The 26,303-nt window shown below is 53.9% G+C and overlaps 9 protein-coding genes across 9 annotated transcripts; 5 read left to right on the top strand and 4 right to left on the bottom strand.

Annotated features, from left to right (window-relative positions):
- Positions 1-893: 893 nt before the first annotated feature.
- Positions 894-2,012, bottom strand: M406DRAFT_340658 (uncharacterized protein; the record flags this gene model as incomplete). Its single annotated transcript, XM_040921577.1, has 3 exons — positions 894-1,141; positions 1,301-1,685; positions 1,731-2,012. 3 exons carry the CDS (start codon positions 2,010-2,012, stop codon positions 894-896), a joined length of 915 nt encoding a protein of 304 aa, XP_040776166.1.
- Positions 2,013-3,328: 1,316 nt separating this feature from the next.
- Positions 3,329-4,579, top strand: M406DRAFT_278980 (NADPH dehydrogenase). The gene has a single exon (XM_040918367.1). The coding sequence runs from the start codon at positions 3,392-3,394 to the stop codon at positions 4,442-4,444; it is 1,053 nt and encodes a 350-aa protein (XP_040776165.1). The 5' UTR covers positions 3,329-3,391; the 3' UTR covers positions 4,445-4,579.
- Positions 4,580-5,433: 854 nt separating this feature from the next.
- Positions 5,434-6,945, bottom strand: M406DRAFT_258549 (WD40 repeat-like protein; the record flags this gene model as incomplete). The annotated part of the gene is made up of 1 exon (XM_040917240.1): positions 5,434-6,945. The coding sequence occupies one exon, from the start codon at positions 6,943-6,945 to the stop codon at positions 5,434-5,436; it is 1,512 nt and encodes a 503-aa protein (XP_040776164.1).
- Positions 6,946-7,803: 858 nt separating this feature from the next.
- On the bottom strand, positions 7,804-9,321 carry M406DRAFT_259106 (uncharacterized protein; the record flags this gene model as incomplete). The annotated part of the gene is made up of 2 exons (XM_040917278.1): positions 7,804-9,158; positions 9,213-9,321. The coding sequence occupies 2 exons, from the start codon at positions 9,319-9,321 to the stop codon at positions 7,804-7,806; spliced, it is 1,464 nt and encodes a 487-aa protein (XP_040776163.1).
- An 872-nt stretch (positions 9,322-10,193) lies between these two features.
- M406DRAFT_340654 (uncharacterized protein) lies at positions 10,194-12,315 on the bottom strand (the record flags this gene model as incomplete). The annotated part of the gene is made up of 2 exons (XM_040921576.1): positions 10,194-11,991; positions 12,065-12,315. 2 exons carry the CDS (start codon positions 12,313-12,315, stop codon positions 10,194-10,196), a joined length of 2,049 nt encoding a protein of 682 aa, XP_040776162.1.
- A 2,709-nt stretch (positions 12,316-15,024) lies between these two features.
- Positions 15,025-16,541, top strand: M406DRAFT_230467 (uncharacterized protein; the record flags this gene model as incomplete). Its single annotated transcript, XM_040915840.1, has 3 exons — positions 15,025-15,143; positions 15,226-15,884; positions 15,988-16,541. Coding segments are annotated over 3 exons (1,332 nt in total), but the record flags the coding sequence as incomplete, so codon positions are not given.
- Positions 16,542-17,583: 1,042 nt separating this feature from the next.
- Positions 17,584-19,440, top strand: M406DRAFT_292549 (DUF1338-domain-containing protein; the record flags this gene model as incomplete). Its single annotated transcript, XM_040919036.1, has 2 exons — positions 17,584-18,027; positions 18,282-19,440. Exons 1-2 carry the CDS (start codon positions 17,801-17,803, stop codon positions 19,438-19,440), a joined length of 1,386 nt encoding a protein of 461 aa, XP_040776160.1. The 5' UTR covers positions 17,584-17,800.
- Positions 19,441-20,734: 1,294 nt separating this feature from the next.
- M406DRAFT_292545 (MFS general substrate transporter) lies at positions 20,735-23,019 on the top strand (the record flags this gene model as incomplete). Its single annotated transcript, XM_040919035.1, has 3 exons — positions 20,735-21,806; positions 21,936-22,489; positions 22,581-23,019. The coding sequence occupies 3 exons, from the start codon at positions 20,735-20,737 to the stop codon at positions 22,917-22,919; spliced, it is 1,965 nt and encodes a 654-aa protein (XP_040776159.1). The 3' UTR covers positions 22,920-23,019.
- Positions 23,020-25,321: 2,302 nt separating this feature from the next.
- Positions 25,322-26,196, top strand: M406DRAFT_340650 (uncharacterized protein; the record flags this gene model as incomplete). Its single annotated transcript, XM_040921575.1, has 3 exons — positions 25,322-25,381; positions 25,563-25,876; positions 26,025-26,196. 3 exons carry the CDS (start codon positions 25,322-25,324, stop codon positions 26,194-26,196), a joined length of 546 nt encoding a protein of 181 aa, XP_040776158.1.
- Between the last annotated feature and the right edge of the window lie 107 nt (positions 26,197-26,303).

Here is a 26,303-nt window from a genome sequence, read left to right as displayed (position 1 = left end):
TATACCTTGCCCGCAACAGAAATGTGCTGCCCTTGGAGCACCCATGCGTGATGCTCCATCGGATCATCAAGAGCAGTGTAACGGAGGAAATATGTCCGTATTGACCGGTACAGTATGGCATCAAGCACCACCACTTTTTTATTTCTGGGGTCATTTCTCCTCATGGATTATGAGTCCGCCAATCACCGCCAATGCTTGTTGTTCTTTGCATATAAGCGAGCTGCCTGGGTGCGCCTGGCCGACGTCTTCTGCTAGGACAATCTAGACTGTCTATTATCGGACTGTTGCGATTTGGAACGGCATTTTCTTTTTAGCCTGTTAAGAACTAAGCCCGTAGAGCGATGTTACCTGACAAACCTCGCCCCTTTAGCCAGGAAAGGGTGGTGACACTTTCTGTTGCCAGGCGCTAGATACAGGACAGCGCCATGTATCATTCCATATGAGAATTATACAAAAGATGCATTTATGTATTGTGATCCTTGCATTAAACTATGCCTAGAACAATTATAGGCACTTATAAACAAGTTAACTACATTGCCCATGAGAAGACATGTCCCCCGGTACATTTGGACAATCTCTACCTCGTACCGCCGACTGCATACCATAATCGCAAAGCTAATCGAGGATGTTCTATAAACTGACATCTTTGGTAGATCCTTACTTAGCTCCGTGTGCTGAGAGCATTGATTGCTTTGTAGGCCCCGCTGCATATTCATTGCTTGCGTTCTGTTCTCCTCCATTTTGAATCTTGAGTTCTTGCTTTGTTGAAATTAAAAGAATCATTCATATAGACAGTGACAGACGAAATGGCTCTTAGACGTTGAACCATCTCATATTAATCTCATAAAGATGCGAGGACGCTCTCTCTCTCTCTCCCCCTCCCCCCAGCAGCCTCACGACTCGTCTGGCTCATAAAACACCAGACACCGAACCTCAATGCTCTGCCTCTCCTTTGCGTCCTTGGGCGTAGCAGGGTCGATGAAAGCAGTGTGAGGCGTCAGGGCCGCGATGCCCTCCCGGCCCTTGGGCTGGCCCTGACTCCAGGAATCAAAGCACTTGATGAACATGGCCTCATCCGGGGTCATGTCCTTCTGGTAGTACAGCTTGTGTCTGGGACTAGGTGCGACCGAATACGTCTCGCCTGTCACATGACATAAGGTGCTCACACTCTTCGTCAGCATACGCTCATTATTATACAGTCGAAAGGATACGGTCGGTCTGTCAGTCCATTCATGAGAGTGAGCGGCTTGGGAGCCGCCGTCTCTTTCTCACTTGGTGAGAGCGAGAGACACACACGTACCTCTTACTTCATAGCCCGTAATATCCTTTGCCCTGTCTGGATCAGGGAGGATTTCCTTGCCACGATCATCGTTACCATCGCCGATATCCTTGTTTCGCGTGGGATACAACAAGTCGACCTTGACCAGATCCTCGGGCGCCGTGGTGCGCCAGTCGATCACAGCCAGGGGAAAGTCGCTCGCCGCATGCCCGATGGGCCGCCAGACATTAATCAGCTGATACCGACCCCTGAGCAGCTCGTCGGCCTCGTCGGCGGGAACATGCCTCCGCACCCTCGCCTCGGCGGCCTTGGGGGTCTGGTCGACGTGCACCTGCTGGACGGGCTGGCGTGGCGAGGTCGAGTCGTGGCGGCGGATGGTGTGGTCGAAGATGACGACCTTTTTCACCTTGTTGTTGGTGGTGGGTGCTGCTGCTGCTGCTGCTGCTGGTGCACCGCTCAGCTTGTCGCGCAGCAGGCGCTCGACCTCGGGGTAGTAGGTCCTGCGCAGTTCCGTGTCGTCGGGGGCGAAGAAGACGGCTGGGTCGGTGGCGGAGGGAGAGTTGTAGACTGCGAAGCCAGAGACGTCGATGCCGCCGAAATTGGACCCTGCGTCGCGGAGATTGGTCACGGAGCGTTTGCGCTCGACACGCTCAAAGGATGTTACATCAGTGTCGACCTTGGCCCAAGGGTTGACGGCGGTGGGGTCGATGTAGCGGAACACGCCGGTTGTCATTTTGAACGTTGTGGATTTTTTGGATTGTGTGATACTGTAAGTACTTGAGTATGAATTATGTCTCTTAAATTGAGAATGTGTACAGGTTGTAGAACTCAGCTTAAGCAACACGATGCCATACCTCCCGAGGAAAGGAACACAGTTATAAATTGACTGTTAAAATGTACATACACGCTGAAAGAGGAAGAGAAAAGGGCGTTCTTGATCACGAACTGAACTTGTGTGTCGTTGTTTTACTAATGGCGGTTATCGCCGAAAGGCGTGAGTGGCACGCTATTGTACAGTACTTAAATACAGTAGATAAATACAGTATGCAATCCCCACCTTAGTAAGTAAGAGCTCTGGACCCTCTTACCCTCTGGGTCACGGAGTTCTGGAACCTCGGCAGTTGTGTTCTTTGACGTCAGAGATGTGGTCCTCTACTCAATGTAAGTGATAAACTTTATAGGCGACAACAATTTTATCGAGCCTGTCCATTGCGTGATATTTGGAAAGATGATGACGGCCGCTATCCTTTCCGTCCCTTTGCCTTCTTCTCTTGTCCTTGTGTAGATCTTGGATGTTTCACCCCTGCATTTCTCCAAGGCAATGAACGATACACCAGTTGCCGAATACTAAGTCCTGTATTTATTAGTACACCATGATCACTTACTGTATCGTTCTTGTGGCTCTCCCTGATGAAGTCAAGGTGCAAAAAGGGCGCAACTTATGTCGCCCACAGACCGCCTGCCCTTGGGTCATTGTAACTGTATGTGCAGGGAGGTGGCTATGGATACTTTTCCTTCTTTCTCTTGAATTTTTTCTTCGACGCCCCGGCCCCTGAAACTAGACGAGGCCTCGGGGAAACGATAAGATTCCATCTCCGTCCGTGGCTCTCTAATACTATCCAACTCTGGTTACTAATACAGAGCCAAAGTGATTTCTAAGAAGTGGATCTCAAAGCGCTTCATAATCTGTTCCATGCTGTGCTTGGCTTGTTTCTGTATGATTCAAACAAATGACTGTGAGTGTAGTTAATAAACCAAAATAATTCGAATATAAATACATGTAGCCATGAATTCCACCCTCCTGACACTCAAGTGTTCACTCAACCCATCCTTGGTACTCCATACGCACGCCACCAGTTATATCCTTAGAGTCTATAATCTACTGGACTGAGAACATTTACATCAAGTCTCCATCAGTTGAATGTGTGTGCTGTCATAATATTGATCTCTCCGTACATAATAAGTACGCATTAAAGACAAAAGAGGAAGATAGGTTAACGAAGGAAAGAAAAAGAAGAAAGAAAGAAGAAGAAAGAAAAAAAAATGGCTGCCTCTAGGAATCTCTTCAAGCCCCTCAAGCTGGGCCGTGCCGAGCTCTCCAACCGGCTGGCCATGGCTCCCCTTACCCGCTTACGCGCCAACAAGGACCACGTCCCCATCCAACCCATCGTCTCCGAATACTACGCCCAGCGTTCCTCCGTGCCAGGCACCCTCCTCATCAGCGAGGCGACCTTGATCGCGCCCCAGGCCGGGGGTTACTCCAACGTCCCCGGCGTCTGGTCCGACGCGCAGGTCGAGAGCTGGCGCAAGGTGGCCGACGCCGTCCACGCCAAAAAGGGCGTCATCTACATGCAGCTCTGGGCCCTGGGCCGCGCCGGCAAGCCCGCCACGCTGCAGGGGGAGCTCGGCGAGGGCGCCCGGATCGTCAGCGCCAGCGACATCGCCCTCGAGGGCGGCGCCACGCCCTCGCCGCTGACCGAGGACGAGATCTGGCAGTACGTCGGCTGGTACGCGCAGGCGGCCAAGAACGCCGTGGCGGCCGGGTTCGACGGCGTCGAGATCCACGGCGCCAACGGCTACCTGGTCGACCAGTTCCTGCAGGATGTCAGCAACAAGCGCACCGACCGGTGGGGCGGCTCCGTCGAGAACAGGGCGCGCTTCGCCCTCGAGACCACCAAGGCCGTGGCCGCTGCCATCGGCGGCGACAGGACCGCCATCCGCCTGAGCCCCTACTCGTCGTTCCAGGACATGGGCATGGCCGACCCCGTGCCGCAGTTCTCGTACCTGGTTCGGGAGCTCAAGCAGTTCGGGCTGGCGTACATCCACCTGGTCGAGTCCAGGTTCCAGGGCATAGACACTGCCGAGGTCGAGTCTACCAAGAAGCTCAACTTCCTCGTGGACATCTGGGACAACCAGAGCCCTGTGCTGCTCGCTGGTGGGTTCACCGCCGCGTCTGCCCACACGGCTGTGGACGAGGAGTTCCCGAACAACAATGTCATGGTTGTCTTTGGGCGGTACTTTATCTCGAACCCGGACTTGGTCTTCAAGGTCGACAAGGAGATCCCATTTACGGCTTACAATCGTGATACGTTTTATTTGCCGGAAAAGCCAGAGGGGTACACTGATTATCCGTTCAGCAACGAGTTTTTGGAAGCCAAGGCATAGATGTTTGCTGTTTGCACATGGATAGATAAATTAGAGATGTGTGTGTGTGTGTATTTGGAGAGAGCGGGAGACAAAGAGATTTTGGTGTATTAATTTATAGCCTGTGATATCCAAGTCAAGTTTTGTTGAAAGATACTCAATGGCCTTCGCCGTGAAAATTCATTATTTTGAACTGCGACACGTGTAAATTTCTAGCAATCCTCTGATTTTCCATTGCCTGAATCGGGAGCAGAGGCTGGGTTTTAGTGACACCATTTCCTCCATCGTCGACATGAAGACTCCGGTCCAACGTCCGAAGTGACAGCTAAGAGAGAGGCTTGTTGTACAGATGAAATCATCCTGGTTACCACCTCGTGAGCAGAGTAGAAGCAGCTCCACAATATAGACTACCGATATCAACCATCCATTCTCTTCAATGGATGTGGCTGTCCCACACACGAGAGCAGTTCGGGTTGCTTGCCACACCCGAAAAGCCGAGACGAGCTTGTAATATGCTTTCGCAGCCAGCTCCACTGCTTTATGTTACATAGATCTGAGTCAAGACTTTGCAAGGTTCATAACAACAATAATATTGCATGAGAATCAAGTCGAGGCCAAGAGAAAGCGAGAGAGAGAGAGAGAGAGAGAGAGAGAGAGGATTTAGACGGGGGAACGTCACCAGAATGTCTGTCTCAAAGACCGAAATCGTCGTCATGAGAGAGGAAATGTTGTTGGGTACGATACGGTGTCATGATTTATCACGGCGGATACAAGATGGAGAATCAAGTCGGGACGTGTGAGAAAGTTGATAAAAACCAGACTGTGTGAGCTGGCATGTTTGTGTTCAATGGTATCTTTCAAGTCCTGGTTCACGCCGTGTTCCCCCCACCCCTCCAACCTGGCATAAACACTATCGTCCTGGGCCTCCCCTGGTCAGACCAGGACATAGAGCAAGTAATATAACATGTCTCTCTCACACCCCACTTCGTACCTCGTGATTGAGTGTTCACCTAGACGCTGATGGTCTTGAAGATGCTGAACTCTTGGCCGGTGGCCACCAGGGTACCGGGAATCTGAGGGTGCCAGTGGACTTCCTTGGCCTGCTCGTGGTAGTGCACAAACAGCAGCTGGGGTGGGACATCCTGCACGCCTGCGGTGTCCTTGCTCTCCTCGTCGTCCAACTCGACGGCCAGGTCCCAGAGGGTGACGGTGTTGTCGCCGGCGGCCACGGCGACGATGCTGTCGTCGGTCGGGTGCCACTCGACACTCGTGATCTGTTCCTTGTGGTAGTCGAAGCTTGCGACGGGGGTGGGCTTCTCGGTAGCGTTGGGCTTCCACTGGCGCAGGTCCCATACGCCCCAGACACCGTCGTCATCGCCCGAGGCGAGCAGGTTGGACCTCTGCTTGCTCCAGCTCATGACGTTGACATCGGCCTTGCTGACCTGCATGGTGATCATGGGCTTGCGGCTCTTGCTCCGTATGTCCCAGATGCGGATTGTACCGTCGGACGAGGCAGACGAGAAGACCTTGTCCTCGCTGGGGCTCCACTGGATCTCCTCGACGCTACCTGTGTGGCCGGTCAGGGGCCGGGTGTCCGTGACCCAGCCGCCACCGTCGGTTCGGGTAGTAATGTAGATGAGACCGTCGTTGTCACCGGTGGCAAGCCTGCCCGCAGGAGACAGGGGTGACCAGTCCACCGCATACCCCTCCGACTTGTGTGCGCGGATAGTGGACAGCGGTCTGTTCTGCTTGTCGGAGATGATGGTGCCAGGGGTGTCGAAGCTGGCCAGATGAGGGGTGATGTCGTGGATGTAGACATGAGAGGACTCAGTCATGGTCGCGACGAGGGTGGTCGGGGCCCCAGAGGATGCGCCTGGAGCGGGTGACTGGTGGGCGCGGATGCGGTTCGTCGTGGACGACAGCGGAATGGACTTAGACTCGAGGATGGGTTCTGCGTCCTCGTCGTCGTCCTCGTCGTCCTCTTCATCGTCGCTGCCGTCATCCCCGCGGTCCATCTTGCTCAGACCGGCAAACTTCATAACCATGAGGGCGTTCTCCTGCGCCCGCAGGCCCTCGGCCTGGGTGCCAGAGACCGTGTACATGGTGGCTGGGTAGACCTTGCGATTGTCGCCGAGGGCGTCGGGTATTATGTCGAAGGACAGGCAGGGCCACGGCGTCGACAGGTTGTGGAGCATGTGGTAGGTAGACGGGTCGGGCGCGAGGGTCTGGCCAGGCTCAAGCTTGGATCTGCCAACGATGAAGGCGGACGGTCCAGCAGAGCCCGAGGGGTTGTCGACGTCCATCTCGGCCTGTTCTCTTTCCCTCTCGGCATCTGGTCTCCCGTCGACGCCCGCCTCAAGAACTTCGTCCTCGCTCTCGAACTCATCCTCAAACTCGTCTTCAAACTCCCCCATGTCCTTGTCGTTGTTGGCGTTGTCGGTGTCAATGTCCATGTCCATTGCATCTGGACGATGCCCAGCCTTGAGGGGGCCATCCTCGTGCTCACCCGCACGTTTCGACATGGTGAAAACAGCACTGAAAGTGGAGAGGGGATGACGACGTCAAACGTCGCAATTGGATTGGGAGCGGGAAAAAAATCGAAAAATCGAGCAATCGAGAAACAGTTTCTCGCTTGTGAGCGCTTAAAGATGGTGCTCAGCCTTTTCAAGGATGTGTTTATGCTGATTGAAGTGGAGGGCGAACTGGAGTAAGGAATTGTTTGGAGGGGTCAAAAGGGCGACGCCTTCTAGGGCAGTCCTCAGTAGTTTAGACCCCTGCTCCAGGAAATTTTTACAGGGCCGATAAGATAAGTTATGCTTATCGATAATGTCCAGGGCACTTGGCAGCTACCTGCACTATAATAGATCCTCACCCTACTAATAAGTACCTGAGAATTCACCCGGCCCTCCAAACGCCCTTTGCATCCAACGATTTATTGCTTGTGAAGCCTTGGGTGGTAGACAACTCAGATCTGAGTGGGAAACCTCTCATACAAGCTTCTACAAATTGTTACATACTTTTTAAAGCAAGCCTCAGAACACAGTCTCGCTTTTTTTCTTTCTTTTTCTTTTTTTTAAAAAAAAAGAAAGAAAAGGTATGGATTTAATCGTGCCCTTGGCCTGGACACCGGACCGCGATGAGACTGTGGTCAAGACTAGTCGCTGAAGAGTCTCTGATGAAGACTTTGCTGTGCTCATGGGAATGCTGCCTTGCGGACAGGGTTTGACTACCCGCCTGACTAGAGGCCAAGGACGTTTATCATCCTCGATGTCCACGCTGTGTGACAGCAAAAGAGCATAGCACAGCAGCTTGGTTCAACAACTGCAAGGCACCGTGTCATAGATGCACCACGTCATACAAAGACAAACAGTACAATGTACTCAAGGCCACAGAGAGTCGTACATGAACAACCAGTCATCCCAGTATCCATCAAACCTGCCCACAAGCCAGCTCCTCCCATCACCCCCCTCAACACCAACCCTCCAAGGCCTCGTGTAGAGCCCGTCATGCTTCAGATGCCTCTTCAGCGCAACATTCAGGCTAAAAGAGCTAGGACTCACGCCCAGGAAGTACTCAGCCTGCAGCAGCACCACAAAGTCCACCAGGGCCTGCTGGTCCCAGCTCAGAGCCCCCAGCCGCTCCAGCAGGTCCCGGCTCTCCTCCTCCTCCCCCTCCTTTTGGCCAGCCAGGAGCTCGTGCTTGGTCAGGACGCGCAGGCCGTGCTCCTCCAGCGCGAGAGAGGCGAGTCGGGCCGCCTCAGTCGCGTTCCCCGTGGCCAGGTACGCGAACCTGGGCGGCGGGGAACGCAGCGTGGACGCCCTGGCGAGATAGGCGCTGGTCTGGTCGTGAAACGAGGGCCAGCTGCTCAGGGCGTCGCTCTCGGTGCGCAGGTGGATGCCGATGAAGGAAGAAGATGCATTATTGGCGGCTTCTTTCTTTTCTTCTTCTTCTTCTTCTGTCTGTTCTGGCGTAGTCGGATGCGAGGCGGACAGGGCGGCCAGTGAATTCATGGCCGCAACCGTCTTGTAGCCCAGCTCCAGGATATCGGCGCGAAATCTGAGCAACCCACCAAACGTGGCGACGAACTCGGGCCCGTCTCGGTACACGGGAAACGTCCACTGCACGCCCCAGTTGAAGCGGATCAGCTTCGGGTTGGACGGGCTGATGGGGTCCTGGCTGAGCCGCTCCTGTTTCTCGCCCAGCCAGGCGTGCAACCGGGGACCAAAGAGGTCGGCGTGGCGGTTGAGATCGCGCTGGTCACAACCGCCTCTCTGGCCCAGACGGTTAGGCGTGATCATGTCGGGCCTCACATCGCCCCTGCGTCCCTCTTCTTCACCTTCGTTGCCCATGTCTAAGCCTGGTATGTCCTCAGGCGCGTCGTAGATGGTTATCTGGGGACAGGCGGCGTGTAAGCTCTGGCGGAAGTGCTCCTCATCGAAAAAGTAGGAAAAGGGCAGCTTCTTGCCGATGAACAGGTCATCTAGCCGGCTGGGCGACCTCGTCTGGATCGTCGGCATGGTGATGCCTGTGGCGCCGGCCTCGATGGCATATCGGAGGCACGTGAGTATGAAGTTTCTTATATTTCCGATGCCACCAGAGTTGTTATCACAGAGGAACACCAGGCCCGGTGTCCACCTGGTTGTCTCGGTGCAGACGCGGGCCAGTGGCCACGAGATAAAAGGTGCATCCGGAGCAGAGAGATCCGGCCCGCCGATGATGACCTGACCCCCAGAGACTGAGTTCGCAGTGCTGCTGCTGCTGAGAAACAAGTCTCTCTGGCCTTGAGGACATTGGTCAAAGATACAGAGACGAGGCAGGCGGCAGCTCCAAAGCAGGGCGAGGCTGGCGAGGCTGACACAGAAGATCAGCCTCCCGCTCCTCCCCACTGTTGGGATCATGGCGAAGCCCGAGTCTGCTTCCTCTCACAAGCGATAATGCTTGTGTGGCACACAAACCGCTTGTGACCCTGATAATCTTGTCTCATTGATGGTGGGTGGTCGCCAGAAAGATCGCAGCGCCAAACAAGTACATGGTCCATATACGCCCATGTGTAGTAGTACTTGCTGGTGCTGCCTTGCCCTCTTCTTTTCTTGTGGGTCAAAAAAAAGGATCAGACAATTTCAGGAATTAAGAATGCTGATCGGACGACATCGTGGGGGAGGGAGTAGTAATAAGACCATTCCAGGAGGGAAATCTGGGGTGATGTCGACTTTCACCACCAAAAAGGAAGGGGATTAGAGAAAAGGAGGTGTCAGACTTCTGCTGGAGTCGCTCCACAGCATTATGACTGAAGCCGATGCAAGCCCCTGCTTAATCTCCGCCGGGACAGACACATGTCTACGGAGAAGGTCGCTCCGTCCACTCAATCTGATTTCCTACACACCACAGCAGTCAATTGAGCCGCCCACTCCAAGTCTTTTGGCTAGATATGGCTCCGATGCATGTTTTGTGATGGCTCAATCAATTGGCTTCTCACAATTCTCCTAGCGATTCAGATGCGTTGGCGCGAGCTTGAAGACTCGTATTGTGAGAGGGGTGGTAAAGGAGGAATAAAAATTGATTATTTGTGTCGGGAAAAAAGAAAGAAAAAAAAAAGAAAAATCCTTCCAAGAATTTGTCATTGAATCGCTATGTCTATCAAGGCAATGTACCCAATGCTGTGTACAATATGTATAGTATACAAGAGGATACGTGAGTAATATTTCACAGGGACAAACCAAAGCCGCTGAATGGGCTCATCCCGCCATGCATGCAGGTGCGTAGCACATAATCATGTCGCACCGATAGCCTTGTCCGAGGTGAAGTCGAACTTGACGGGATGCATCAAGACGCCCCTCAAGCACATGCGACCTGTATCCTGTTCCAACTCAGGACCGCCCAGACCAGCGTCCTCCTGGCCGAGCCACCGGTGCCACAGCTGTGGACCGAACTCGGTGTTGTAGTAGTATGTTGAGGTCAAGAAGTTGTGCTCCGAGGTGCCCGGGGTGAAGGGCCAGTAGTACACGCTGAGCTCGGGAGTCTCGGCGTGGTTGAAGACGGAGTCGAGCCTGTCGAGGGGCCATCGGCGGTCGAAATAGATAGGATGGGGTATGTAGACGGCCTTGAGGCCGTGGTGCAGTGCAATGGAGCCAGGGAACATCTCGGGAAACATGGTGTGCTTGTTGCGCGAGACCTCCTCGTGCATGGCCTGTAGCAGGCGGCGCGAGAAGCGACCGATGGTAATGATGGAGGTGCGACGGGGAGGGACAGTGTCGTTGTAGCCAGTGATATCGTACCGCAGAGACCAAGCGTTCTTGGCTGGGTCGAACAGGGGGCTGAAAGAGACGAGATCGGCGGCCTCGCCGACACCCCACTCGTAGTTGTCTCGCTCGATGGTAGTGGGCGGGTAGGTGGCAGTATCGACGATGCCCTCGTTGAGGAGCGGGCCCCAGGGGCTGGCCTCCCTGCTTGCGATGGTCTCCTTCTCGACGAGATCAACAAAATCCTGCCAGCGGCCGTGGAGGCCCGGAATCCAGAAGCGCTCGTTGCGCTCCCAGAGATACTTGCGGGGCTGCTTGTCGGCCCACCTGGCGGCAGAATCGAAGAACTCGTAGTAATGGCCGGTGAAGCGCAGGTCGAGCTCCCAGTTCCAGAAATACTCGTACTCGGGGTGGCGCTGGGCAAACCACTGAAGGGCAAAATGGGGGATGCGGTAGACGCTGTAGATGGGCTTGTGGCTGTCGTTCTCGAGAGTCATGTCGTCGCGGAACCCTGGGTAGCGGGCAGCCATGTCTGGGACCGACCACGGCGTGGTGATGTCCCAGAATTCCTCGGGCACATTGTCGCGAACCATCTTCTTGGCCGTGGCCTCGTTGGAAATATCGATGGAATCGTCGACAATGTGCATGAGGATGTGGACATCAAACTGACCACCGGACTTGAGGGACAGCTCAGTGATCAGGGCCCTGGTGTTGATGATGCGCATGGGTGTCCACTCGATGCCGGTCCAGGCGCGCAGGATCAGGACATTTCGGGCCAGAGGCTTCTTGGTGTCCTTGCCTGATTGAGGCCACAGACGCCCGAGGCCCCCCGCAGCCTTGGCAGCGTCCTTGCCGGTGACGAAACGGTCGCGGTTCTTCTCGAGGCACCTCTTCTGGACCGTGTCCCAGTTGATGTCAGTGTAGTCGTACTTTTTGATCATGCGGTCGAGAACAGGCTCGTCGGCGGGCGGCGTCTCGAGGCCAAAGCCGCCTTTGGACTTGGGGTACGAGTATCCATAGGGACCGAGGCGACCGAAGCGTTCCCAGCATTGGTCGGGAGCCATGCCGAGGTTCTCGTAGGCACCAAAGTAAGGAGCGGGCATATAGGCGGGGATGCCAGGATAGGAGAAGACATCGGGGGCAGGAACGGTGTCGTGGGCGTCGAGGTAGCAGGTTTGGACGTCCTCTAGCTGGGTATAAGGATTGGCGGGAACGGGATCAAAGGGGACCTTGTCGAGAATCCTGACATCACCAGAGTCCTTGCTCTGTTCAGGAATCCAGCTCGAGTAGTCGACCAGGGTGCGGATGCCATGATAGAAGGCGTCGAGGCTGGTTTCAGATCGGGGAGGTTAGTCGTAAGTCATAGAGAACTGCAGGAGGGAGGGGAAGATGCGCGGCCCACCTTGTGTAGTCGTTCCAGTGCCATGGCACCTGTTGCAGAGGGGTTTGATGCTCCCCACCCGAGGATGCTTGATCTTGTTGTTCTGGAGGGGACGACGGTGGCTGTGGTTGTGGGGGTGGAGGTGGTGGTTTCGCCCACTCGTCGTGGACGCCTGTCGTGTGTGTAGACCACAGTCGCCTGCCGTAGAGGAAGAGGCAGAAGCAGAGGACGGTGGAGGCAACGAGGAGCTGCCTGAAGGACGGTGGGTGCATTGTCCGAAGGAAAGAGGGTATGTAGGAACGGAAGGAGGAGGAGGAAGACGAGGAGGAAGAGGACGTCGAGCCAAGATGATGTGATGGCAAGGAGAGGAGGCTGTTGAGACCCGAAGAGGATTTCCTCCGGGAGCGAAGACGATGATCTTTCCACGTGCGGTCGTCGTTGTCCGCGCCTCTCATCGTAAGTCTACGGACTGTCCGTGATGACGCGGTGGCATGGGACTCGACAGTTCGACCTGGACCGCAGCCAAGAGAAATCCTCCTCTTGAGAGTCGAACCCCGAGGAGAGAGACTTGAGAGAGGGCACAGACCGGGTTGTACCCCAGGTATATGTGTGCGTATATGTGTCTGTGCGTGCGTACTATACGTATACGCGCACTTGTACTCGGCCCTATCTCCTATGCCGTGTTGCTGATCTGGTGGGAGTGGCAGCTGTGTGTGTGTCACGTTTGTGTCGCGACAACCATGTGGCGATGGGATGAGGAGGTTTGACGACTGTCTTGGGTGATGTCGACGTCGCTGATAGCGGAGCCTGTAGAAAAGGACGGGATTGTCCCTCGTCTGCCTCCCCGCTATCTATCACTATCCAGTCTCCCCGTCAGGGATTGATCAGGACGACAGGATCGAAAAGAGGCCCTGCGGTGAAGAAAGAATGAAGGCAGTTGGCGTGAGTTGGGAAGTTGAAGGTTGGATCAGGTCTGGAGTCTGGCCCAGCTGGCGCGGGATGACAGAATGTCAAAGTTTGTAAATTAGGTGGTCTGGGTCCCTCCAGCGCCGCCTTGGTTTCAGAGGTCTGTTGAGCTCGCTAGCAGGCATTGCACTGGGACGCATCCACTGGAACTTGGCTGCTTAGTCGAGCCACTCCCAGAGCATGAGTGCTTTAATTGGCTGATCCGGCCCCTTGCAACCAAACCTAATTCCTAACCCCTGGTCAGGGGTCTCCACGCCCAGACGGCACACCTTTCTCGAATGGGGGTTTTGCTTCTGATAAAGAATTGCGTGCGATATAATCTTGTATCCATCTTGGCCTCTCCAGAGCATCCACTTTGATGGTAGACAAACCCCCACCCCAGCAAACCAGAACAGGAGGAACTCGAGGGTACTTCTTATTTGGGTATTGCAGACAACTCGTACTTGTCCTTCTCTCCTCGCTTCTTCATCTTCTTCTTCGTCATTTCCTCGCCAGGAAGGGGAAAGGGAAGGGAAGAGTGTGGCAGGACAGAGACGGAAAAAGGAGAAACAGAACTTGAGATAAGACTAGAAAATAAAATTGTCACCAAGACCCGGGGTGGGGGAAGTAAGAAAGAAAATAAAAGATAGTGGGAAAGAGGGAAATCATAGAGAAGAAAGTCAACACAAACCAAGAGCTACTCTTTTCGAATGGGAGAAATGGGAATAGAAGGCTACCTTTTATCGCATCACCAGTACCAAGTCTCTCTTATTCCTAGACTCGAGATTTCATGTGTTGTAAGAATGGTACAATGTCTCAGGACGCACAATCCCATTCTTTCCATTCGATGGACATCATGACATCATCAGACAATGGATTTAGGTCTTCGGGTGGGAACCGAAAGGAAGAACGGGGATGAAGAAGAAGAATACTTGCAGAGGTGCAACACCCCAATTTATAGAAAGCAGTAGTACAATGGTAGTCAAATGATGGTGTCGGCCTGCATGCCATACATACGTCAAAGTATTGTGCAAATCACCCTCGGCCCGTAGACCTGACTATATCCGCCAAATAAGATGTGGTACAGTTACTGTGAGGACGTGCATTTTGTCCAGGCTTCCGGGTGCTGTTTCCGGCGAGGTTTAAGGCTATGTGCGGGCAGGATTCCAGGGGCGTCTACCGTACCCCATACCCCATATCCAGTGGATGTAAGCTCGGGATTAAGCGCAGAGAGAGAAGCTTTACAGAGGGTGGTCAGACTATACACCCACTCACACCTGCATAGTCCTATATACCAAGTCCCTAAGTAGAAACAGCGATGACTTCTGATTATCTTTCTCCCTTCCTTTCTCTTCTGTCTAAAAACGCTGAACACATCCACGAGTACCTGCAGTCTTATTTCTAGGCTGTGGTTGAAACTTCATACATGAGTGCGTGCAACAGCGCATTATTCGATGTGACATGAATATAATCAATGCCTTGTGGAACACGGATTTAACAAGATGGATAGTGACGAGTAGCCGATGACTTCGGATCTCTTCCCGAGACATCACATCAACCTTGAGAAGTGATGAGAAATCATGCGCTCCTATTCTTCTTTTTCGCTCTCTCCAATTGGTTATTTGTCTAGGGTAAGTATGATATCCGGAAGCATCCTGGATGAGGGCATTGCCACAATGCGCGCAACTCGGCCTCTCGTCCCGGTGCGGGTCCCGCTCTGGAGAACGACTTGCCGTCCCTCAGCATCATCGTCGGCTTCTGAACAAGTATATTAGACCATGCTTTGGCCTCGCCAAGACCGTCGAAAATTGGAGAGAGCAGCATCAACATCCAAAAACCCACTAGACAGACAGCTACAGTAGTCCCTTGTTCTTGAGACACCATTTTTGTTCCAGCATCATTCATCTACCTCTTGCCTGCTTGATTTCACATACTCCTACCTAAAAGCCAAGCCCGCAACCTTACATCTCACGACAATATCAATCCAAGACACAAACATGTCGAGTACCACAGTCGAGAGCAGCCACATCCCATCCATCGCCATTGTCGGCGGCGGTATCGCTGGACTTACCCTCGCGCTGAACCTGCTCAAGCTGTCCAAATCCTCATCCTCGACAACGCCCTTATATACCGTCACAGTCTACGAGTCTGCCCAGTAAGTCGTCCTTTGGCAGCCCCTGAGATGGCCCTACAGCAACCCCCAGATCTTGCTAATCAGCGAGTCCCCGACATAACAGTGCCTTTGGCGAGATCGGAGCAGGAGTGTCTTTTGGGCCCAATGCCAGCCATGCGATGAAGTGCATCGGGCCTGAGGTGTATGCAGCATTCGAAAAGACGGAGACGACAAACCAATTTGACTCGAAGAAAGGCGTATGGTTTGACTTCCGCTTCGGCGAGAGCGTCGACGGCAGGTACAAAGTGGAGGGCGAGGCGGAGACGAGCCCTGAGGACCGCACCGGAGAGCTCATCGCGACCGTGGAGTGTAAGAACGGCCAGCGGGGCGTCAAGAGGAGCGACTTCCTCGACGAGCTGATCAAGCACGTTCCCGAGGGCGTAGCCCAGTTCGGCAGACGTGTTACCCACTACACGACGACAACCCCGCCCGCCGGCAGCCAGGTCGTGCTCCACTTCAAGGATGGCTCATCCGCGACGCACGACGCTGTCATTGGCTGCGATGGCATCAAGTCCAACATCCGCAAGACGCTGCTGGCCTCGACGCCCAGGCCTGAGGCGGCTGATGCGGTGTATAGCGGCAAGTTCTGCTACCGTGGGTTGATTCCCATGGAGGAGGCTGTGGCTGCGCTGGGTGAAGAACCGGCCAAGAACGCACAGATGTACTTGGGGAGGCACGCTCACATCTTGACATTCCCGATCGAAGGGGCCAAGCTGATGAATGGTACGTCCCTGGGCTTCAGCCTTTGCCTATTTTTATTGAGGAAAAAAAAAAGGTCAATTCACCTATACAAGAGATCATGGGCTGACAAAAGTACTATTTCCAGTCGTTGCCTTCAACTCGTCCAAAGAATGGACAGACCCGAACTGGGTTGTCAGGGCCGACCACGAGACGCTCAAGGCCTCCTTCTCGGGCTGGTCCTCAACCGTGACCAAGATTATCGGCTTGATGCGCCAAAACGACATCTGGGCCCTCTTCAACCACCCGCCCGCCTCGACATACGTGTCTGACGATGGCCTGGTTTGTCTGATCGGCGACGCCGCCCACGCCACGACCCCTCACAAGGGCTCGGGCGCCGGCATGGCTATCGAGGATGCCTACATCTTGGGCAACCTGGTCGCGGAGGCGTTGACGAGAAGAGGAGGAGAGGGCCAGAAGAAGAATGTGGACAAAGCGATCTCGGCTGCGTTCCGAACGTACGACACAACGAGGAGGGAGAGGACCCAGAGGCTGGTCGAGGATTCTCGCGAGACGGGGACGGTCTACGATTTGGAGCACCCTGAGTTCGGCTGCGACAAGGAGAAGCTCAAGGCGTCGCTTCTCACTCGGATGGATTGGGTGTGGCAGCACGATGTCCAGGAGGAATTGGCACAGTCCCTGGATAAGTTGAGCAGCCTGATGCGTTAGGAGGAGGAGTAGTAGAAGTAGTAGTAGATAGCCCACTCTCCTTGGGCGGATGTGGCTTTTTTTTCTTTTCTCTTCCATTTCTAGAACCTTTCTAATAGATTTCATGTTGCAAGCGGCTGGATTGGTCAGGTCGGCCTTGAGTATTATTTCTCGACGGCGGTGGTGTTGATTCCTTACCATTGTCAAGACGATGAAGTGGGGTAGAAGCTCATGCATGCAATCTTTGTGAAGCAGAAATCATCCCACTCATAGCAGAGCAGCAGCTTAGCTGTGCCGATGTAATGCGGTATCAAGAGGCCTATTACTGTAAGTACTGTGCAGCTGGCCAATGAGCCATAGATTTGTTGTTTAAGTCCAGTAAGAAAGCCTGTCTTCATTTTCAATAATTACCCAGGGAACAATTCAATGACACGACCACCCGAAATGGAAAGGCCTCTTCTCTTCTTCTGTGTGACAACCTTGGAGGGGGTCGTAAATATCCCACCAGAAACACCAGTAAAAACCAAAAACCAAATTCAATGAGACCGTAGGCCAGGTCACGCCAGCTGTTGAATCATGAGGCCACCGCTGCAGACACGCTCCACAGATAGTCAGCAACGTGCATCCACAATCAGCTGACAACGCGAAGAACTTATGCCGACCTTGGTTTTGCGGAATTATCAAATTGATAGAAAGAGAAAACCAGAGAGGAGGAAAAGGAGCGAAGCTACTGCTGCTTACCGGCTCTATGTTCTGCCGACTTGCCCTTCTAGGAAGTACACGAGGACTGCGAGTCGGAAGCGGATCGGGACGCGGAAGACTTCGGATCTTTTATCAGTGCGAATTATACGGAGCGCGGAGCACGGGGCAGGTATGTCCGCCCAAATATACCTACCTACTTTGATGTGTTTGGACATGGTGGAATTACAAGGACAAGTCATACATTTGTCTACCGACATCACAGGAGGCTTTTCTGGGTCCCATCGAGTGCATGCCAGTCTACTTTACCGCCCACTTCTTATTGTTAATCATCATCCCATAACTTAGCAGCAATAATTAGCGATGCGAATAATTCAGTTCTTCTAATACCAGTCAATCTGCCAATACTTACTGCCCAGCCAAAATCAGGAGAAGAAGAAAGGCCCTCAGAAATCTAGCGGGGATGCTCACAATAGTTACCTGATATCGAAGGCCCTTTTCCTTCTTATTTTTTTTTTATACACACATACACTGGAGCCAGTCCTCTTTGACCAATGCCTTCCTTGGTCTCAGCCACGCAGCTTCGTCTGCGCTTCGCTAGGGCTCTATCGCGGATGTACCAGCAAGAGGTGCCACAGTATGCGGTCCTGCAGAGATTAGTCGACCAGGTCAATACGCAGAACCGTGCGACACTACCCTTGACAGACATTCCACGCCATGGCGCCGTCCGGCTGGCTTCTACCGCCGAGTTGCACATGGCTGCTAGGTTCTTCAACATATTGTAAGTTTCCGAGGGTTTTCCCTTTTTTTTTTTTCCTTCTCTTCTTCTTTCCGGGTCCATACCTCGCCTCTATTTCGAACAACCAGATATTCTGGTATGATGTAATCTCCGTCCTCACCGCAGGACTGTCGCGTCTTGCATAATTTCCCTCGAGGTGGAACTGGTCAGGATTTGATGACGTTCAATTTCCCCGACGAAGTCTTTAATATTTTTTTTCTTCTTTTCCTTTTTACCCTTTCTGACGGCATGAACAGGGGCATGAAGGCAGTCGGGCATTACAATCTCTCTGCCACACACCTACCAATACACGCGACCGCCTTCCGACCAGTAACGCAGGCAGGACTCTCTGCAGCACCGTTCAGATTATTCACATCCGTGCTAAGGACAGAACTGCTCTCCCCGGCCCTGCAGCCACTCGCAGAGAGCCTTCTCGCCCAGAGGTCCCCCGTCTTCAGCCAGAGGACGGTCGAGCTGGTCGAGGCAGCCGAGTCCCAGGGCGGTCTCACCGCTTCCGAATCCGAAGAGTTTATCCAGGGTGGGTGCGAGACGCTCGCCTGGCGCAACCAGGTGTCCATCACGAGGCACGAGTATGATACCCTGAAAGCAGACAGCAACGGGGATTTGCTGGTCGACATCATGGCATTCCGCAACCCTCATCTCAACCATCTGACGCCTGCCACAGTGGCGATCGATGATGTGCAGCAGAGGATGCCGGGTGTGGGACTTGTTCCCAAGGACCGCATCGAAGGCCCGCCGGAGAGGAAGTGCAACATCCTGCTCAGGCAAACAAGCTTTTTGGCTGTCGACGAGGGTATCCTCTTCAGCGAGATTGATGGTAATGAGTTGAAGGGTAGCCATTGCGCCCGTTTTGGTGAGGTTGAACAGAGAGGCGCTGCACTGACCCTCAAAGGCCGAAAGATATACGACGAGATGATCACCAAAGTCAATCGGTTGGGTCTGCTTCAAGCGGGCAAAGAGTCAGAGTACAAGACAGTATTCGACAATGCTTTCCCAGATGACTGGGAGGCTCTCAGGGCCGAGGGGCTCATCTGGGCAGAGTACAGCCTCACAGAAAAGGGGCAGACTTTGGCAACATCCGGGAAGCCCAGGGAAGCAGTAGCAGCACCAAGGACGCTTCAGCAAGCCATTTCACACGGACTTGTCTCATGGGCACCTATTCAGTACGAAGACTTTCTGCCCCTCTCGGCGGCTGGGATCTTCCAGAGCAATCTGCATCAAGACCCAAGCAGCATCAAAGAGGTGACCGACACGGAGAACGCCACAGCGGAGTCGAAACGCCAACTGCAGCAGGTCCTCGGCGGAGAAGGAATGTTAGATGAGATGGAGCTCTACCGGGCGCAGGAGATGAGAAGCATAGAGGAGGTCTGCGCCGCTCTCGATCTGACTGAATAGCAACTGAACATTGTTTGATGAGTGAGTGCATGTGGGATTACCCCCGGGGAGAATGGGAAGGTTGATAATTTCTGATGGTCCATCATCTGTGGAGTACACATATACTTGTATTTATTGGCGTCGGATCTGGTATTCAAAGTTGCCTCACTTAGATCATAGTATACATGTGGAGCACATTTTTACTGAATCATTCGACAATTCAACCTTGAAAGCAGGAAGAATGACGTCGCTAGGCACAGTTCTCCCTCTTCTTTTTTCGTGTCTCACTTATATATGGGGTTCCTGTAAGTATGATTAAAATGTTACCCTGCCGTCACTCGTTTCTGTTTCCCGCCCATCTTCGTATTTGCCTTAATTACCATTTCTTATTTTCTGTCTTCTAAGTCACTTGTTTCTTTTGTATTTCTTCTCCCCTTCTTCTCTCCTGACCCTCTTTGTTTTCCAGCTTCCACTATCAGTAGGTCGGAACTGAAAGTCTTCCAGCGTGATAATTAGAAAATAGCGTTGAGAAGATTGGTTGCTATATGATGGAGAAACAAAAGTGAGGGTTAGGGTAGCCCTGCCCCGTTTTTCCACACGTCTGGGTTCTTCACCGACGACTCCTGGGAAATTTAAAACAATAGTTTACTCTTTTCAGAACATCATCTGGGGAATCATCTTCTCCCAAATATCTCACGAGGACCAAGATCTCAAGAGCTAGGCCTAAAGCAGCGCCATGTATTCTCGATCTTGTTGCATACCCATCCAAGGTAGATTTGAAATGGGCCATCATCGATTTGTCGACGCCTAGTACCATCCACCCCAGTCGCCGCTGAGTCAGCTCCTCCGGAGCTAAGTCTCCTGTCTATTCCAGAATGGCAAATCGTGAAAAATGAGGCGGGCGACGCCGCGCCCCCCATCATTGCCCGTCAGTGCCCGTCAGTGCCCGTCTCCTGTTGCGTCACGATTTCTGGAGTGAATTCTCTAATTTTTTTTTTTATCCACCCCCCTTCCCCAAAGAGGAACCGGCGCCAGGAGGTTAGGACTCCTCCGTCGCGGGGCACGTCACGAATCTGCTCACATGGTCATGGACCCGCCGACGAGCAGGCAGATTCTAGATCATCTTGGTCTTCTCCTCTATTCTCTTGCTTTTATACTGTCTGTCTGAGGGTACGTTTGGAAAGCGAGGCTCTGCAATTGTCTCACCACATATCGTGTCAAGGAGATAGAGAACAAGAGAAAGAGAGGGAGAGGGAGAGAGTATGAACTGCTCAGGGCCGTTTAGTATCTCTTGTTGCTGACCCTCGCCGTCAACATGCCTCGAGCAGCGCCAGCGCCCGTGGGCTCGGCAGCCTCCTCTTCCACCGCAGCCTCAGGCTCCAACGCTGCTGCCTCTTCGTCCTTCTCCTCCTCCCGCCCAGGCCTCACCCGCCCCGTGCGGCTGACCTCCTCTGGGTCGTTCCATGCCGGCGCCCCCATCCCCGCCTTCCCGACCCCATACGGCCTGCGCGCAGATCCCTCGAGCCGCAGACGAAGCACCATCGGGGGCTTACGCCGGCAGCAGTCTACCCACAAGTACCATACCTTCCCCACGCAGCCGCCCAAGACCCCTAGCGATGCGCCCGACTCCTCCGCCACCCTCTCTCCGACTTCCTATTCCGATGGCGATGGTGGTGATGCGGGCAAGAGCTACTGGGGCCGCCACCACGGACATAGGCACACGGGCAGCAGAGACAGCAACAGCCATGCCACCCCCTTACCCGTCCGGCAGCTGGCTCTCCTGGCCCTCCTGAGCATTTGCGAGCAGACTGCCCTGAACTCCATCGGTCCATACCTGCCCAATATGGTCGCCTCTTTCCCTGAGATACCAGACGCGCAGGTTGGCCTATACGTCGGCCTGCTGGCATCCTCCTTCGCCCTGGCCCAGCTCTTGACGAACTTCCTGTGGGGCTATTTCTCGGACAGAGTCGGTCGGAAGCCCGTCATGCTGGTCGGAACGGCCCTGCTGATGGTCTGCTTCGCCTTCTTCGGCTTCTGCCAGCGCTACTGGCAGGTCATGGTCGTCCACATCGCCATGGGCTTGTTGAACGGCAACGCCGCCGTGGTCCCGACCGTTCTGGGCGAGTTGACCGACAGGAGCAACCAGAGCAGGGCTTTCACCTGGCTGCCGGTCATGTACTCCCTGGGGGGCATCACCGGCCCCGCACTGGGCGGGCTGCTTGTTGGGGAGGTCGAGGGCCAAAAATTCCCCTACCTAGGCCCCAACGTCATGTCAGCTGCCGCATTACTCCTGGCTGTCGTGGTCTTGGCTATATGGTTCCAGGAGACGCTTGAAGACGTCCAACGGACGCGCCCTCTGACCGGGCTGGGCTGGGTGGAGAAGCTCTGTCTCGGCTCATGTTTCGGCCGGAACAAGGGAAAGAGGGGCTCCTCTTGGACACCGCACTGGCGCAACTCGGCTCGCGACTCGAGTCCTTGGGAGGAACATAGCTCCGACCATAGCGCAGACGGTGAAGACACGGACCAGGGCGAGGATCAAGCACTCCTGCATGCCTCAACGCATCCAGACATTGAGTCTCAGGATCATGCCAACACAGGCGACGGTGTCGACTACAGCAAGGACAGTGGTCCTTCTCGCCGGTCGACCCTGCGTCAACTTCTGAACTGGACCACTCTGAGCATCCTCTTCACATACCTCATCTTTCAGGTCGCCAACATCTCCTTCAACAGCCTGTATCCCATCTTTGCAAGTGCTGCACCCCCAACGGGACGTGATCTGGGCCCAGGGACCATTGGTGTGAGCATGAGTCTGGCCGGCCTGGTTACTATTGTGTTTCAGATCTCCTTGTTTGAGCGCATCAAGGCTCGCCTGGGCAACCTGGGCACCTTTAGACTGAGCTTGCTGGGCCTGGCGCTCTGCATGATCTTGATCCCATGGGTTGGGTATCAGGACCAGCGAGGCTTGTTCGGGTGGACAGATGGCAGATCATCGCTGCTGGCAGAGCTTGGCGTCATCCTTGTCCTCAAAAATCTGAGTGCTGTGGGTGGCTTGAGCTGTGCTCTCTTACTGGTAAGCTGTGGCTCTTTCCTTCAGGTGGCTCCTTGGGGGCCGAGGCTCACCCTCGAACGAATACTGACCATGTCATGTGCTCATTCCAAAGATTACAAATTCCGCGCCATCTCACGAGACTTTAGGCACTCTCAACGGCATCGCTCAGACCCTGTCCGCTGCTGGCCGCAGCTTCGGACCTTTCACCTCTGGGGCCGTGTTCACGCTCTCGGCACGTATCCGTCCCAAAGGCGAACTCCTCGCTTGGGGCCTGTTTGGCGGCGTGGCTTTGTTAGGGTGGCTGTGGACTCTGGCTATCAAAGGCGACAGCCTGGAGAGTGAAGACTTCGTCGGTGAGGATGATGACGAGGACACCCATGGTAGCGAGGCCGACGACCCTGTGTTTGGACACACGGCAGGTTCAGAAGGACACGATGAGCACCAGGCATAGAAACAGCTAGTCGCCTCGCTCTGGCTCCTATTTGGGAGACGATAGAGCAGAAATGGAAAGGCCGCAGTGCCGGATATCGCAGAGCTAAGCGACACCCCCCACGCCATGACGATCAAGTGGCCTCCGTATATGCATGTGTTGCATGCCTGACAGGTCCTCGTGGATCATCGTGGGATGACGGCAAGTCCAGGGAACAGCGGCCTGCGAACCCGCCAGCAAGTAATTGCCATCCACCCGCTGTGGGACGGACATATGACCCGGATCATCGGGCTCGCAAGAGTCACCACACGAGAGCCTAAAATCTCATTGTCCCAGGGTCCTTTTAGATCGTGTCTGTATGCGTAGCATAACGTGTGTGTGTGGAAACGGTAATGCCGAATGACAAAAATGAAGGGCCTCTATGAAGACCAATCGTAGACGGCGCAGCTGGTCCGCGGAGTCTCACGGCAGATCCGCACAATCCTGGCTGGCTGGATCCGCCGGAGTATGCACGCAGACCGAGCACTTCTAGTTCCGGGTTGGGTGAGACGAACGCGAAAAAAAAAAAAAAAAAAGATGACGCATATACCCCGGTGTTATGCATGCACGTTCGTGGTGCCAGTGCCAGGCAGAGAGCTTGCCTGCAGCCCTACAAGGCTGACTTGCGCCAAACTCTTTCTTACCCAGACATACCCACACGCTTGTTGTTGCCAGAAGCAGGGAAGACTATACCGCCTTTTCATTAGTCAAACACGTCCCAAAATATATCTCTTAACGTAATCAAACATATTGACCAGTGAGAAGCTCTTGTTTCCACCCCTATTGAAGAGAAAAAAGCCGAGGTTCTTTATTGAGGTGGGAATTGTGTGCTCTCGCCTACCACACACAAACACACACACGCATACATCCCACTGTGAGCCTATCGAGTCCTGGGACAAGGTGAACGCCACCGAGTCGCTTTCGACTGGCCAGTCTCCGGTGAAACAGGGTTTCTCCCAAAAGAGAGAGGGCTATGCAAACCTTGATGGAATGACTGGAATGTTCTCCATCATCCCCCATCCCATGGGAGCGCGTGGGGTGTGTTCATACTCCTCTTGCAAAGTTTTGATCTTCTACCTCTGCAGGCTGCAGCAGTCCGGCGCGTGACCCTCCCTCACGGCGCATGTAAGAATGGAACGACGACAATCCGGATCCCGAGCCTTCTGGAGCGAGACGCTGCCCCCTCTTCCCCCCTCTGTCCATCCATCCTTCTGCTCAATCTGTCCCATTGTTTGAGTAGTACGTCATTTTCAAGCTCCTCGTCTAGTGCGCCGGCTGCACTGAGGTTCTAGGCAGCGGTCTTTGGATGGTGTAGTCACCCCACCTGCTGTGTGTCAATCCCTGTGCCCGTCACTCTCTGTATGACTGCCAGAATATTCTTGCGTCCTGAGATCTTCGAATACGGAGGCAGCTCACAGGTCGAAGGCCGAGGGAATCATTGCACAGCTGATGATCTGTTTTCGATCTGTAAAAGGCCCGGTTCGGTCGGATCCCCATGACCCTTCAGCTGGGAATTCTAGAAGCATGCCCTCAACATACCCACACCAATGCCCACAAACACACGCGAGGCAAAGAACCTCTCTCGTCTCCACCCCAAGTTTCAGCATCAGCCGCACGCCTTTGACAGCACTGCTGTACTATCCCACGTGGGAGATGAGCATTTCAGCCCCGTCAAGGAGGCAGGGAACGGGGATGTCCTGGCATGACTTGCTGCTGCCTCCTACGGGGCGCTGTCATCTGCGGCTCTGCCCTATCCGGTCCGATCCTTCGGGAACTCCTGGATTGTGCGCGCAGATATAGCGGAGAGGGGCTTTTTTCTTTTTTACCTTAGCGTCATGTATGATTTTCCTTCCTTATTGGGCGTTCGATTATTTGATTCGCTGGTTGACGGGTGCCAGAATTTCCAATTTAGGAACAAGTGAGGCAGTGGAAGGACGAAGACTGCGTACGGGCACCCATGCCTAGCCCACCTCACCATGGCTGCACTCCCAGTACGGCTCTCGGATTTGCCATGGGATGTTTATTCTCGTTTCGCGTGGCCCCCAGCTGGACAGGGACCCACACGATCCCAGCTTTGCTCCTCGTTCCTCTGACTGTTGCAGAAGTGACTGTAAAGACCTCAGAGGCTCTGCGAGGCTCGTGGCGAGTATTTGAGGCGGTGCTAATAGATGGCATCTGGGCATATTAGTATGCTTCGTACGTATGTATGTGTATATAAATAACTTATAAAAGAAGGGCTTCTCACGGAATTTCAGTGTAAGTTATTGACACCAAACACATTAGCTGTGATAACTCGTCCTCTGAAATCAGCCTTTCGCGCTACTGCCCGACTGCACTTACAACAAGCCCAAACGCTCCAAGAAATTTGGAAGACCTTTGCCACAATGTCTTCCTCTCGTTCTAGTCGTGGGTCTCATGGGAGCAAGAAGGATAAGGGAGCTCAGGTGCGCATCTACCTTGCCACCAACGGATCCTAGGCGATTGCACTCGCGGGCCATCATCTTGGGCCCCATTTCCAGCATGGAGAAGGGAGAGAAAGCCAAAGAGATATGGCGGCAAGAGATGATAGAAAGTTGGTTCTGAGAGTTGATATGGACAACTGACAAGGCGTTTTCTTCTTCACAGCGATCCCTCCATCGAATGATCGAATCCCTGCAATCTCACTCTATAAACACGTTGACGGAGCTTGTCAGGATCGAGCGTGTTGCCGCCACGTGTGAGAATGAGAATGACGCCGTGGCCTTCCAGGGGCCGATGACAGAGGCTTGGAGCTACTATGTCAGCAGCAACCAGTTCCTCACGGAACTGAGGGGCCTCACGAGGAGCTACCCCTTCTGCGGCGACATCCTGGCGGACGCGCAGGCCCGAGTACGGAATGACCCAGAGAGCAATCGCAGCTGGAATATGGCCTGGCTCTGCCTTCGAAAGATAGTTGATGAGTACGTGAACCCGATTTTTCTTCTCCTTCCCTACTGGTCGAGTAGCGACCCGCCACTTGTCCAGTGGATGGATGGGCGTATTCGCGGTGACAACCAGAGTCTCGCGTTTTAGTAGACAGAGGAGTGGCTGGCTGATAGAAGGGCACAGCAACCTAGTATCAACGTACTCTGTGCTGGAGGCGTCAAGGCTCGAGATGTGGGGAGGTCGGGCTCCCACGGCTGAAGAGGTAGATCAGCTGGCTCGGTGTTTCGAATACGAGTGGAATTCTGCAGTCGCGACAATGCTTCGCCACTGGTCTGTCACCCCGACGTGGTATTGAGATGCGTGTAAGCCGGAGGTCTTATGAAGAGACCAGAAAAGCATGTTTGATATCTGTAACACATGTACTACCTCAGCAGAGGGTTGAGATCCGGATGGCGGGCACAT

Source organism: Cryphonectria parasitica, assembly GCF_011745365.1.
Source record: "Cryphonectria parasitica EP155 unplaced genomic scaffold M406scaffold_5, whole genome shotgun sequence".
Taxonomy (NCBI): domain Eukaryota; kingdom Fungi; phylum Ascomycota; class Sordariomycetes; order Diaporthales; family Cryphonectriaceae; genus Cryphonectria; species Cryphonectria parasitica.
This window is presented reverse-complemented; position numbering and strand designations above follow the sequence as displayed.